The following is a 13,889-nucleotide window of genomic DNA, read 5'->3' as shown; positions in this document are numbered from 1 at the left end:
TTCTTATGTCAGACTCTCAATCAGATTAGAAGGCTCGACATTGTTAGTTGTTGAATCAGATCAAGAGATCCTTTTGACCAGCCAGATTGCTATTCTATTCTTCAAAACGAAATTTATCTCACTTTGAATCCTTCATGAAAGTTGTAGTCCTATATGTGTAGATGAATTTTGAATTGCTTGATTTCAATATCAGAAACTCAAGATATTCTCGTTTGAATATCTAGTGTGAAAGCAGGGAATCCTACCACGAGAAGGGTTCTAACCTGTAGTCTGATTCGAGGGATTATGGGCTGAATTTGGAGGACTTTTTTTTTATATCATGGACTAAATTGAAAATTTTTAAAATTAGAGATTTAATTGAAGATTTAAATTAGAAGGAACATAAAATTAATTACGTTGCATGCAGAACAAACCAATGTTCCGCACGCAACGAACCCTGCGACAAGTCCTATCACCACTTCTTTTCGTCTTTGGTCTAAAAGCAACGGCTTTGAAACACCTAGGCTAGCTATGGAAAGTGCACCATCATTTAATGGCTAGGATTCTACACGTGGAGAATAATTACCAATATCACATAATCAATCGGAACATTTTGCTTTCTAATTTGCTTTATTTGATTGCAAGCCACCAATGATCGTGTCCCCATATTTTTGTTTCCTAAATAGAGCTGCGTTTTTAGGCTTATATAAACCTTTTACTAAGAGAAAAAAAGATGAAAAAAAAAGAGAGGAAGAGAAGAAATGTTGGAGATTACAGCACATAAAGAGGAAGCTCTATTGCTAAACATTGACAAAAAAACTTTTGTCTGTCAAAAACTGGTGAGACTTGCAGGAGCGAAAGGAAAATACGAAAAAAAGCAGAGAAACAAAAGAAAGAAGAGAAAGGGAGAGGAGAGGGAAAACGCAAAGAACAGAGGGAGTTTCTTTCCTTCATCCTTGCATTACTGTGAGATAGGGAAAGCAGAACGGAGGTGAGGGAGATAAGAGAAACCGAAGCTAAAACTAGTAGAGAGAAAGGGACAAAGATGCAAAGCTAAATGTAGGAGATGGATGTAAGCAGAGAACAAAGGGAAAAGATGAAAACATACGAAACACGAATAGATCAGCCAGCATGCCTTCAACATCGCTGCAGCTCCTTCATTTCCACCTCCAGGTCTGTTACTCCTAGCTTTTGCATGCATTCTTAGTTGCATTGTTACTGTTTAAATGAATTATAATTCAATTGAACAGTAACTAGCCAAGGCATGCGTGAGCCTTTGTGCCTAGCTGGGTCACTGGTTTGGGCCAATGACCCAACTAGCTAGGCCTATAGGGTTCACCTCAGCCACATGGGATCGAGTAGGACCCAGCTCCCTAAAAAAAATGAGTGAGATTGTTGGATTTTTTTGTATTTATTTTATGGTTTTTTTTTTTTGCACACACACATGACCGAGTTGGTTTTTTCTATACATAGGAAGAAGATTTTCCTATATATATATATAATAAAAAAAAAAAATATTTTCTTGTGTGTTGGATACGACCAATACCGTAACATATTTTGAACATTCCTTTTTCTAAAAAAATAAATATTCAAGATTTCAAAAAAAAAATATTTTAGCATGGATTTCTTAAACAAAAAAAAAAAATATTTTCCTACATTTTGGATTTTACAACATGTTTGTAAATTTCCAAAGGGTGTTGGCCAATATTCCAAAAATATAAAAATATTATTTTTTGAAATTCGTCTTTATTTACTATTAATATTTGGATAAAAAAAACCCAAAGGGGTTAATATTTAAAATATTATTGAAGTAATTTGTTTATTTACTATTGATATTTGGATAAAGAAATCCCAAATGGGTTAATATCCAAAATATTATTAGAAATAATTTGCTATTATTCATTATTAATATTTGGATAAAGAAACCCTAAGTGTTTAATATCCAAAATACTTTTTTAGAAATAATAAGTCATGATTATTTATTTAATCATATATCCTTAAAAGAAGTCTCGATTATAATTAAGGACATTTTAATTTTTGACTCCACGATTTACGAGCCGTGAAAAATAAAATACTAAGGAAAAAATAAGCTTCTAAAGCACCTTGAATTTTCTTAGATTTCTAACTTAGTTTTCCTTATTTCTCTTCCCTATGATTGATGAGTCACGAACACTTGAAATGCTAAAGGGAAAAGTGAGTTTTTAAGCACATTGAATCTCCTTAGATTTCTATCTTAGTTGTCTCTTAATTTATAAATTGTAAATTTATTTCAAATTAAACACAAATTTTAAAAGATGTGCATTGGTTCTCCTTGACACTCTATAGATATATCTAAAGATATGATCCATATTGGCTAAGGGTTTTTTCTTTTAGACTTTAAATCCAAGTCTATTTATCATAGCAAACTCTTCCTAGGAAAATTGATTAGAGTACGCCATCACCATAGTAATTATAAGACAAACCAAACACCAAGTAACTTGCCTTAGGTAAGGCGTACTAGGGGTACTAAAACCTTTTTTTTATGCAACCAGTCACTTACCTTAGAATATCTGAAAGTCCAATTAGGGTTTGTAGTGACCATAATACTAGGTAACAATTTTCTTATTTATAAAACAAAGACCTCGATATAAATCCTTGTCCCGAAAAGGGTCACTGTAATGCCGTGCTTTTACGAGGGTGCGACAAGGATGATGATGATGATGATGTATTTGATGACTGCAACGGCTAGAGTTGAATATGCATAATTACATTCGGATTTAAAAACTAAGCAATGTAGGGGCAATAAGAACATATTATTTTATTTGATAGGAAACCTAATATATCTAAAAAAGAAAGAAAGAGATAAGGCGTCATTTTAGATGGTTTATTGATATAAACAGTCAACAAGCTAACTCCAATTTTTTTTATTCTAATTTTTTAGCCAAGTACTTTTATGGCCTAATTAGCTGGAGTTAAATTTAAAATTTAATAAAATTACTAGATCAAAAAAATACTGAAATGTCAAACATGAAAAATCAAATATGATCCTAAATTATTGGTAATTTTTATTTTGATTTAAACTTTTTTTTTTTTTTTTTAAGTTTTTAGATAAGAAAATCTTACTAGAAATAACGGTAATGTAAAAAAGTATTTAGTTGTCGTGATTTTGCAACTAGAATGTAAAATTTGATATCTAAAATATTTCATTTGATAATATAAGTTTAATGTAATAGTTTTTGATATTTATCTTGCCAAAAAAAAATTAAATGGAACTTGAGAAGATATGCAATATTGGTTTGATTTCTTGAGTTTAAAACAATTTTTTGCTACTTTAAGGTTACAAGTGGGTTTATCAAGATTTGGTGCTTCTCAAGTATTTTATAGTAAGAAACTGGTTGCAATGGGTAGTTGGTTTCAAAATACACAATTTGTTTTTTTTGCCTAATCTTATGGCCATTTTGACTATCGAAAATTGAGTAAATGAACGATGTGTCTCTATGATATATTTTTTTTTTAATGCAGCAAACGGCATGCCATCTTCCTCCTTCATGAAAAAAAATCAAGTTAGGCTAGCACACGGGTTCTACCCTCCAAGTTAACTGCTGCTACTCCATGAAGAAAAAAAAATAATAATAAAGATTTGATTTTTCATTTTGTTAAATAAAATGAGGACAATCATAGATACATCTGGGATCTTCTACTCGTCTCGCTCAATTGGTGGTCCAGGTGGATTTCTTTTGGTGTAAAAAAAATAGGGAAGACGGTTTCTGCCTCACCCCAAAAAAAAAAAAAAGTAGACAGGGAGAGAAAAAATAAAAAAAGGTGGGTTTTTTTTGGGTTTCCATTATCCAGATTTCAGATTTACCTGTCAAGTCAGGTGATTTTTTTAGATTAATTACATGCTTGTGTTTTTCCAAATACAAACTCGATAGAGGCTAATTAGGATCTAAGTTAATTCATTAAACTAAATCAGTTTAATAACTATATTTTAAAATTATTAAATATATAAAAAAAACCCCTAACAAGCAACCATGATTTATTCTTACTGTATACAAGATTTACACTTTGCATTGTGATTTTGGATTGAAATACAGTAAAAAAAGGTGTTGGGGAATTGGAAATGGATTTATAGGAACTTAACAGTACTCTATTCAACGGATTCAAAAAGATATGATAATTTCAGATAATTATGCAAAAGTTATGATGGTTATCTAAAAGCTTTATGACTTAGGGTTTATTTTAGAGTATAGTTATAATTACTTTTTAAAATATTTTTCATGTTGAAATATATTAAAATAATATTTTTTTTATTTTTTAAAAATTATTTTTAAGATTAGTATATTAAAATAATCTAAAATATATAAAAATATTTTTTTTTTTTAAAATACAAGTTGATCCTTGTTTTTCTACGGGCTCTAGAACCTAAAGAAATTGCAAACAAGGGTCTTTCTGCAGTTTTTTTTTTTTTTTTTTTTTTGCCAGATTGTCAACGAAGATTACCGATGGCAAATACGTACACGTTTCTGGGTCACTTTGAACTGGGATCGATTCCACCTGGCGGCTCACGCCAACGACAAACACAAGTGGCTTTCTACTTGAAACCTTCCTAGCTGGAAAACGAATAGTTCAACTGCCATTACAATCCAAACTGTCCTTCTTGTCGGAAACCCAATCAAGACGTACTCTCTCTGTCTTCTTGTCTTCTTTTTGTTTTTTATCACTAGCTTCCAGGATAATTAATTAAAATTTTCCACCTCTCTCTCCCTCCCTCCCACCAAAAACCTACAAGTAGCCTCTAAGAAGTAACATGGTTCTTTCCAAGTGTTTTCCTTTTTCTTAAGATCGTAAGAGTTTCAAGCTTTGGCCCCTCAGTTTTTTTCTTCTTTTTTGTTTTTTTAACTGCTTTGATTTACAATTAGTCTTGGTGATTTATTTTCTTTATCAAAATAATATTTTGATTTTCAATTAATTATTATTTTAGCAAAACAAACTTCAATTCTATTTATTTTAAATAGTTATTGCTCTCATCATTGCTTAAATAAATGTTTAGTTATTTTTTTCAGTTAATATTGTTAAAGATCATCAACCTTAATCAAAGCCTTTTCATATATACACAACACAATCATATTTAATTCCTTCCTGTCTTCTTGTTCACAATAATGTAATAACGTTACCTTCCTTTTATATTAAATGGTAAGAAGGAAGTTCATGTTTTTTTTTTAATTTTGATTTTTAATTATTTTTTTCAATTTAATTCCTTTTATATCGGTTTTATTTGGGATTTGACTTGATAGTTTGTTTTAGTTTTCTTAAAATAAGGATCTTATAATATCATGATAAATTTAAAGTGTTAGGTTGATAGTTGATTTTACAAAATAAAATAAATTTTAATTAATTTAGAACAATTAAACAAATATAAAAAGTGAAGTAAATAAAAAAGATAAATTAGTTAGCGTATGGAACGCACACGCTGGGTGGGTCCGGAGCTTTAAAAAAGCCACCAAATGTCATGCGACCAGTAGACGAAAAGGCAGTACAGAAATCTTCCTCACATATAGATAAAAGCTTTGTTGTTGGAAGGTCCCTAGCTGCAATGTCAGGCGGCAAAAGAACATCAGCTCAAAATCATGGGTCGAAGAACTCAGTTATTGTATTAAACATATATGCATACATACTAAGAAGTTTGAGAATTGTGTATTTGTATATAGAATTCTGCAGGTCGTGAGGCAATAATATATACGAGAGTATGCGTTATTACAAATCTGCTATTCAAGGAAAGTAGATCATATAATAAAAGTTGATTATATTTATATCTTATAATCTCGTTCAACAAATCAAAGAGATTTGTTTTCCTTCTTCATTCATTGTCTTATAACATATTTGCTTTCCTTTAACACTCCTCCTCAAGTTGGAGCATGTATATCAATAGTGCCCAACTTGCCCAGATGTGTATGGAAAATAGGTGCACGCAGTGGCTTAGTAAATAAATCTGCTACTTGCTCTCCTGTTCTGACATATGAGGTTTGGATCTCTCCCCTTTGAATTCTTTCACGGACAGTGTGGCAATCAATTTCAATATGTTTTGTATGTTCATGAAATACGGGATTTGCGGCTATGTGTAGATCGGCTTGATTATCACAGAATAATATTGCCGGTTGGGGATGTTCAACACATAAATCTTTTAATAAAAATCGTAGCCAACTCAACTCACAAGTAGTTGCAGCCATAGACCGATATTTTGCCTCTGCGGATGACCGGGCAACTGTAATATGCTTCTTGCTTTTCCATGAAACTAATGATTTTCCAAAGAAGATACAATAACCGGTTACTGAGCGACGTGTTGTGGGGCACCGCGCCCAATCTGCATCACAGTAACTAATCAAATGGAGCTCATTGTGGGAAGGAAACATCAAACCTTGTCCAGGAGCTCCTTTGAGATATTGAAGAAGTCGATATGCTACATTAAGATGGTGTCGCTGTGGATCTTGCATGAACTGGCTTAATGTGTTGACAATGTATGCGATTTCTGGTCTTGTGATGGTCAAGTAAATTAATTTTCTAACTAGACGTCTATTATCTTGCTGGCTCATATAGTGGGCTGCTACCTGCAGGTATTAATACCTGCATGTCTATATCTTGGTAGCCAACCTCCTCCAATATGTCCAGTGTATATTTTCATTGGCAAATGGTGATTCCAACTTGTGATCGTGCGACTTCAACTCCAAGAAAATACTTCAGGGGTCCAAGATTTTTAATTCAAAATTTGCTACTGAGAAAACCTTTCAAGTTCTTAATTTCTGCTTCATTGTTGCCTGTGATCACCATGTCATCAACATATAACAGCACAATAGTGAGTGAAGTCCCCTTAACTTGAGTGAATAAAAAGTAGTCTGCCTTGGATTGACAGAAACCGATGGTCTGTATTGCTACAAAAAATTCTCTAAACCAGCTTTTGGATGCCTGCTTAAGCCCACTCATGGAAAATGACATCTCGTGAGGTAAAAAATTTATGTGTGGTGAGATCATATAACTTATAACCTTTTTGGCCAATGGGATAACCAAGAAAAACACAATGACGTGCATGCACATCAAACTTATTGATAGGTGTGAGGTTGGTAACATAACTAAGACATCCAAAAACACGTAAGTGTGTATAGATTGGCGGTGTATTGTGCAAAAGCTCGTATGGTGATTTATGAGAGAGCAATGGTGTAGGAAGGCGATTTATGAGGTAACATGCAGTGTTGATACTTTCCCCCTAAAATTTCAAATGTAAATTGGCCTGAAATTAAAGAGCAAGACCAATATTTAAAAGATGCCTATGTTTATGTTCCACAACCCCATTTTGTTGTGGTGTGTAAGGACAAGAATGTTCAAAAAAAGTCCCAGTTGAGTCTAAATAAGAATGCATATAAAGAAATTCACTACCATTATTTGCACGAAAAATCTTAATGTCTTTTTGAAATTGTGTTTTGACCCAAGAGAAAAAGGTTTTCAAAATTGATTGCATGTTGGATTTGAATTTCATAAAATGCACCCAAGTAAAACGAGTATAATCATCTACAATAGTAAGAAAGTATTGTGCCCCAAAATGTGTTAGATGTCTGTGAGGTCCCCAAATATCACAATGGATTAAATCAAAAGGTGCAGACATTTTTATTTCACTACAACCAAAAGATAAACGAGTTTGCTTTGCCAAAGGACAAATATCGCAAATATGTGTGGAATCAAATATGATTTCAACATTATTTTTTGCTAATGAAAGTAAAGGTGCAGATGACGGGTGCCCTAAACGTCGATGCCATAAGTTATTGGTATGATGAATGTGGTCGGCGAGATGGGGGTTTTGTCCTGGTGTAAGGTAGTATAGGCCATCAAAATGCTTGCTTAGGCCAATCATCCTCTTTGTGTCCATGTCGTGCACAATACAAAAATCCGAATAAAATGTTACCATACAATGTAAAGCCCTTGTTAATTTACTGACAGACAATAAATTGACACGAAATGTTGGCACATAGAGAACTTTATCAAGAGATAGCTCATGTGATAATTTGATAGAACCAATGTTTCTTATTTTTGTCTATCCCCTATTTGGCAAACCAACAGATGCATACTGAGCATTAATAATGATGTGTGTTGGTGATGAATGTGATATATGATCAGTTGCTCCACCGTCAATAATCCAACAGAGAGTTGAATGTGAACCTGTTTGTGTTATATTGCATTTTTGTGAGATACATGTTGCATTTATAGATGGCTGCCAATTACCACTACGGAGCATGACTATGATCTGATTATACTCCTCAGTAGTGAATGTAGGACCATCTGTAACTAGAGTGTTGTGCTTGGAATTTATGGTAGTGTGAACAACCCTTGTTGCAGAGTGAACAACCTCAGTATTATTGGCCATTGATCTTTTATTTCTCGGCTTCACATTTTTGCCATGCCATCTGTGCCCTTCTGGAAACCCAATAATACAATAGCAATGGTCTACCAAGTGTCTATCTCCATCACAATAGTTACATTTGAGTAGTTTACGTGAAGATGTGTTGGTGCTCTGTTTGTTAAAGGACTGAAATGTTGGGTTTCGCTTTACCTACATTGCATGTGAATTCATCCCTATATCTCGACGATTGGCTACATCCATCTGCCGTTCATGTTGAAGAATAAGACCATGAACTCGTCGTGTGTCAGGGAGTAGATTCATCATCAGGATTGACCCTCCTGTTGTGGAGTAAGATTCATTCAATCCCATCAAGAATTGCATAACTCTTTCTTTCTCTTCCCGTTCAGTGAGTCTCTTTAAACCTGCACAAGTGCAAACAAGTGGATCATGGCAGGATGCTAACTCATCCCATAAGGCTTTCATCTTGGTATAATAAGACGAAACTGAGAGTTGCCCTTGACGATTTTCAATAATTTCTTGTCGAATCTGATAGATTCTTGAGTCACTGTTCTGTGAAAATCCTTTTTTGAGATCGTTCCAAATTGCATCAGCAGATTCTGTGTACATGATGCTATTAGAAATGTCTGGGTGGATAGAATTCACGATCCACAGTGTTACCATCTCATTGCATCTTTTTCAAGATGCATAGTTTTCATTCAGGGGTGACAGAGCTAAAATGGTTCCATCAATGAACCCTGTTTTGTTCTTTGTGATGAGACCCATGCACATGGCACGACTCTATTACCCATAATTGTTTCCATCAAGTGGCTTGGAAGCAAGAATAATTCCAGTATGGTCTGTATGGTGTATCGCATATGGGTCTGATAACTTCAGGGAATGCTTGTCTGTCTTCATACTTGCTTCTGTTGTGGCGTTTGTGAGAGATTTGTGATTACTATGAGGGAGCTGTGTATATGGGGTTGTGTTTGTTATGGTGGCGGAAGCATGATAGGTTATCAAAGGCGTTGCTCTAATACCATAAGAAGTTTGAGAATCGTGTATTTGTATATAGAATTCTGCAGGTCGTGAGGCAATAATATATACAAGAGTATGCGCTATTACAAATCTGCAATTCAAAAAAAGTAGATCATACAATAAAAACTGATTATATTTATATCCTATAATCTCGTTCAACAAATCAAAGAGATTTGTTTTCCTTCTTCATTCACTGTCTTATAACAGATTTGCTTTCCTTTAACACATACCATGTCCATTGTCGAAGTCGAACGATGGCTGCGCTCAGCCCGAACGTACATCTAGCAGAAGGATGTGAGGTTTGTATATCACCCACCCTATGTTGGGATACTCTGGGCCATATCCTGGATGATTTAAATCTGGATCCACCAGACGCATTGGCCTTTAAAGTCTTTCGTCTCTTTGCCTTAGCTTCAGGTTTCCTTTACTTCGGTTATGGTATGAATCTCCTGAGCTAAGTTATTGATTCTTGCTATCGACTAGACATGTATGACATCTTCGATGAAATCGAAAAATTACCATTTATATGCATTTGAAAGTATTTTCAAGAGAAATCATGTAACCTGGAATAATTTTAAACGGAAAAGATCATTTACAACTGCATTTCAAATAATAATTTTTAAACAACCGCTATCACTCCCAAACACTTCTACTTTAATCAAGCCTATCAAACGGGGATTGCACACCAAATTTCCAGTTCCCCTGTTTTCGTCTCTCTTTTTTCTTTTCTCTTTATGGTGAGAGGACAAGTTCTTTTATGTTTTGCTCCCTGAATTTAAATATCCTTGCATCTAAATTATTGAGTTAAATCATTTTTTATTCTCCTTCTGGAATGTCAACGTCGACTCGTGAACATCCTGGTCATTGGTCCCTTTGGATTAGAACGCAGAAGAAGCTGCAGAGAAACTCAGTACCAAATTATGAGAACGGACGGAACAGCACCCCAGTCCCCAGCCTTGAGAAACCAATATGAAGCAACTCACGACTTTCGAGCAAAATTAGAAAAGAATAGTTGAGAACTCAACGAAAGGGGACACTTTTGCCACAAAGGCTAGTTCACTCTCCATTTAATAATTTTACGTGGAGGGATCTAATGATTGTACAGGTCAAATCATTGGTCCCTTGGAGGGAAGCAAGCAATGAAATTACAGATGCCAAACTGCTCAGCCAAACATCCCGGTAACTTTGAGAAACCAAGGATTTCATTAAACCACCCCAACTTCAAAGGAAACATGCCAAGCATTACGAACTAGCTCGTAAGTCTTAACCTAATCATCTAAATCACTTATCCCTAATTAAGCACTTGTGTTGCAGAGGTGGTAAGAGAATGGTGAACAATATGAGAAATAGAGACCATATTGAGTAATGTTGCATATGATTTTTACGCGTACAGTTGAAACAATTCTAAAGTTCAAACAGAAATAGGGAGAAGCAACACAGAAAAATTGCTGAAACACAATTATATACATGGTACGGATGATACATACATCATAAGGTAATGCTAGTCCAATGCAGACTGCCTTTTTTTTTTCTTCCTGTTTTTCTTCTATTTCCCCTTTCTACTTTTTAATCCTTTTTATCCCTTGTACACGGCAAGGGATTCATTGGTTACCAGTGATTCTTGGGGGGGCAATATATAACTATTGTCAACAAGAATTTGATAAAGCACAAAGAAAACTGTACAATTCATAAGAGTTACCAGAAGATATCATCAACTCCCACTGTGGTAGATCGATCATTATCCTCCTCCAGCTCCAGCTCCAACTCTGGCTCAGGAGGCCCAAATTCTGGGGATTCAATATCAGCAAGATTTTTCAGATCAACAATTGAAAGTTCATCTAATTTCCTCACCGTCAAGTCTGCAGCACCAAGCTCATACACAGGATGCTTGCTAGCAACAGCTACACACTTCATAAAAGCATCATGGGCAGCCTCCACGGCCTGATTAGAGTTCCCAAACACAATACAGCGTTGTGGTATAAAGTTTAGAAGCTGGGCTGCATAACTAAACATCTCCGGATCCGGCTTCCCCCTGTGAACATCTTCTGCTGCTACAATAACAGTGAAATACCCTTCTATCCCAATGGTTCCAATTGCATTCTCGAGAGTCTTTCTTGGACGTGTGGAAACCAATGCCATTGGTATCTTGTGACGCATCAAAATATTCACAAACTCCTTTGAACCAGTCCGTAATCTATATATCCCACCTTGCAGTGATTGGTAGATTTCTTCCCTCCTCGTAGCCATTCTTTTCATCTCTGCTGGGTCTCTCGACCAACACAAGACTTCAGATATCGCTTGCTCATTCTTCATCCCTTCTACTCGTCTCAAAATAAAGGCGGGAGGAGCAGGTTTCCCTTCTTCTTGAGAAAGAGAGAGCCAGGCTTGCCTCTCAAGATCAGGATTATCCTCAATTATCACACCCTCCCACTCAAATATAGCACCCAACCAGCCACAACCCATCCTTTCTTGTCGAATCAAGGGGTTATGCAACGAAGGGTTATCCGCTCTATTCTCTGGTGGCCACAAACCTGGTTTTCTATCAGCACCAGTATCAACTCGGTAATTCCAAGTCCGTGGTATTCTCTCTCTCTCTCTGTATGAATACGCCTCTTTTGTAAGCTCCGTTGCCAGAGCCTTAATCGAGGTATTAACTAACCTATCAATTTTCAATCTTGGCAACATAGGAGAAGAATAAAGAATCCTTTTTCCCACAAACTCATTTACAGGACGCCAACAACTACTCAAAGATTTCCTCCTGTAAGAACCATCCTTAACAGACAATCCTCCACTGAGTGGCCTATACCCAATAAGAGATGCTGCAGCAATTGAATCCGCCATGTTTACCGGTTCTCAGAATAGCCAAACCCGCCAAGAAATTCCAACACGAATCTAACCTAACTTCCCCTAAATCAATTCCTATGGAACCGTACACAATTTAAAGTTTAAACAGCAGTAATTATAATTACACACATCAATTCAATACCTAGGCTTTTTGATAGAAAGCTACACAGAGTCTTCTAATAATATTCTCTAAAAACCGTAAAGGAGACAAGGATAAAGCAAGGCTTTCTTACTCTAAAAAGAACCCAACTTGCTTCCTTAAAAGCCAAACGAAGCATAACCCATTAACCCCAACAATCTAAAACCTCAAAAAAAAAAAACATAAAGAGCTAGAAAACCTATAAAAACTGAAACCCAGAAAGCTAAAACAACGCAAATATACAACAAATAAAAAAGGCCTCTAATTTAAGAAGACTTCTGTCAATTTTAGAGTGGGAAAAAAAAGGGAATGAAGAACCTGGGGAGAAGTGACCGCTGATTAAAGATTTGGTGGATGAGAATGGCGAAGGAGGGGGGAGAGGCTAGATTCTTTGAGGAAGGAAGGGATATGTGAACATGTGCGTGTGTTGTTTGTTGATGAAGGAAAGGTGGTGGTTTTCTGTGGCTTATAATTACATCCAGGCTTGTTTACGGAGACCGGTCAAGCCGGCAAAAGCGGCCGGTTTGCTGTGCACGTGTCAGTTTTATGTCCCAAAAATAAATTACTCCCACGCCTTTTTATTTCCCTTACCTTCTCTTATTAGGATTTTCTATAACTAAAATAAAAAATTCTGTTAAATAAAAATATAAAAGCATATGCTTTATCTGTTATATGTTTAGGATAGGACATCATTGCAAAAGGTAAGTGAAGCCCTTGATACAGATGTTGTTTTTTTAGTGTGATTATGGTTATTTTTTAAAATATTTTTATTTAAAAATATGTTAAAATAATATTTTTTTATTTTTTAAAAAATTATTTTGATATTAGCATAATTTGTATTACTTGTATCCACCACCATTTTCAGTACTAATTAATTAATGTTATGTGAATTGGAATTCTTTTTCAAATCCTAAAATCAAATATCAAGATTTTTATATAAATCTCACTATTTTTTTAAAATAAATTATAAATCGCAATCACAACTCACAGAAATTATGAAAATATTAAACAGTAACTTAAAGCCTAGAGATGTCAGTTTTGTAAGAGAAATGAGTGTCAAAAAGCATACTAATCGAGAGAGCAAAGAAGAACTTATGATCACGATGCTGAAGTATTGGAATTTGGCAGATACATGATTGAAAGCAACTTCAAAAGTAAATGCTCCAACGTACAAGTTTCCTTTAATTAATGATCAATGTAAGGCATTTACGTGCCCTATGTCCATGTAGTGTATGAATAGTTTTTTTCCCGTGATACCACGTGAGTTGGATTAATTTTTTTATAATGTTATAAAAAAAATATAAAAATATTAGAAAATTAAAAATTTAATATGCAGTGAATGGTTTTTTTTTTAAATAAAGAGAACCAATTTAGAAATAAAAAAAATTGATGAAAGATGAAATAGAGAAAAAAAATTTAATTCATTAAACTAATTCAAATAAAAAATAACAATTAAAAAAATAAAAGATCAAAACTATAAGAAAAAATTTGAAGGATTGTTGTGAAATGTTGCAAGGAAAATATGAA

The 13,889-nt window shown here is 34.5% G+C and overlaps 1 protein-coding gene across 1 annotated transcript; it reads right to left on the bottom strand.

The window, feature by feature from the left end:
- Positions 1–10,824: 10,824 nt before the first annotated feature.
- LOC118033693 (5-amino-6-(5-phospho-D-ribitylamino)uracil phosphatase, chloroplastic) lies at positions 10,825–12,812 on the bottom strand. The gene has a single exon (XM_035038775.2). It carries the CDS (start codon positions 12,218–12,220, stop codon positions 11,075–11,077), a length of 1,146 nt encoding a protein of 381 aa, XP_034894666.1. The 5' UTR covers positions 12,221–12,812; the 3' UTR covers positions 10,825–11,074.
- Positions 12,813–13,889: the final 1,077 nt, after the last annotated feature.

The sequence above is a fragment of the Populus alba genome, chromosome 1 (assembly GCF_005239225.2).
Source record: "Populus alba chromosome 1, ASM523922v2, whole genome shotgun sequence".
NCBI classification, from domain to species: Eukaryota; Viridiplantae; Streptophyta; class Magnoliopsida; order Malpighiales; family Salicaceae; genus Populus; species Populus alba.
The sequence above is the reverse complement of the archived record's forward strand: the minus strand, read 5'-3'. Positions and strand labels throughout refer to the sequence as shown.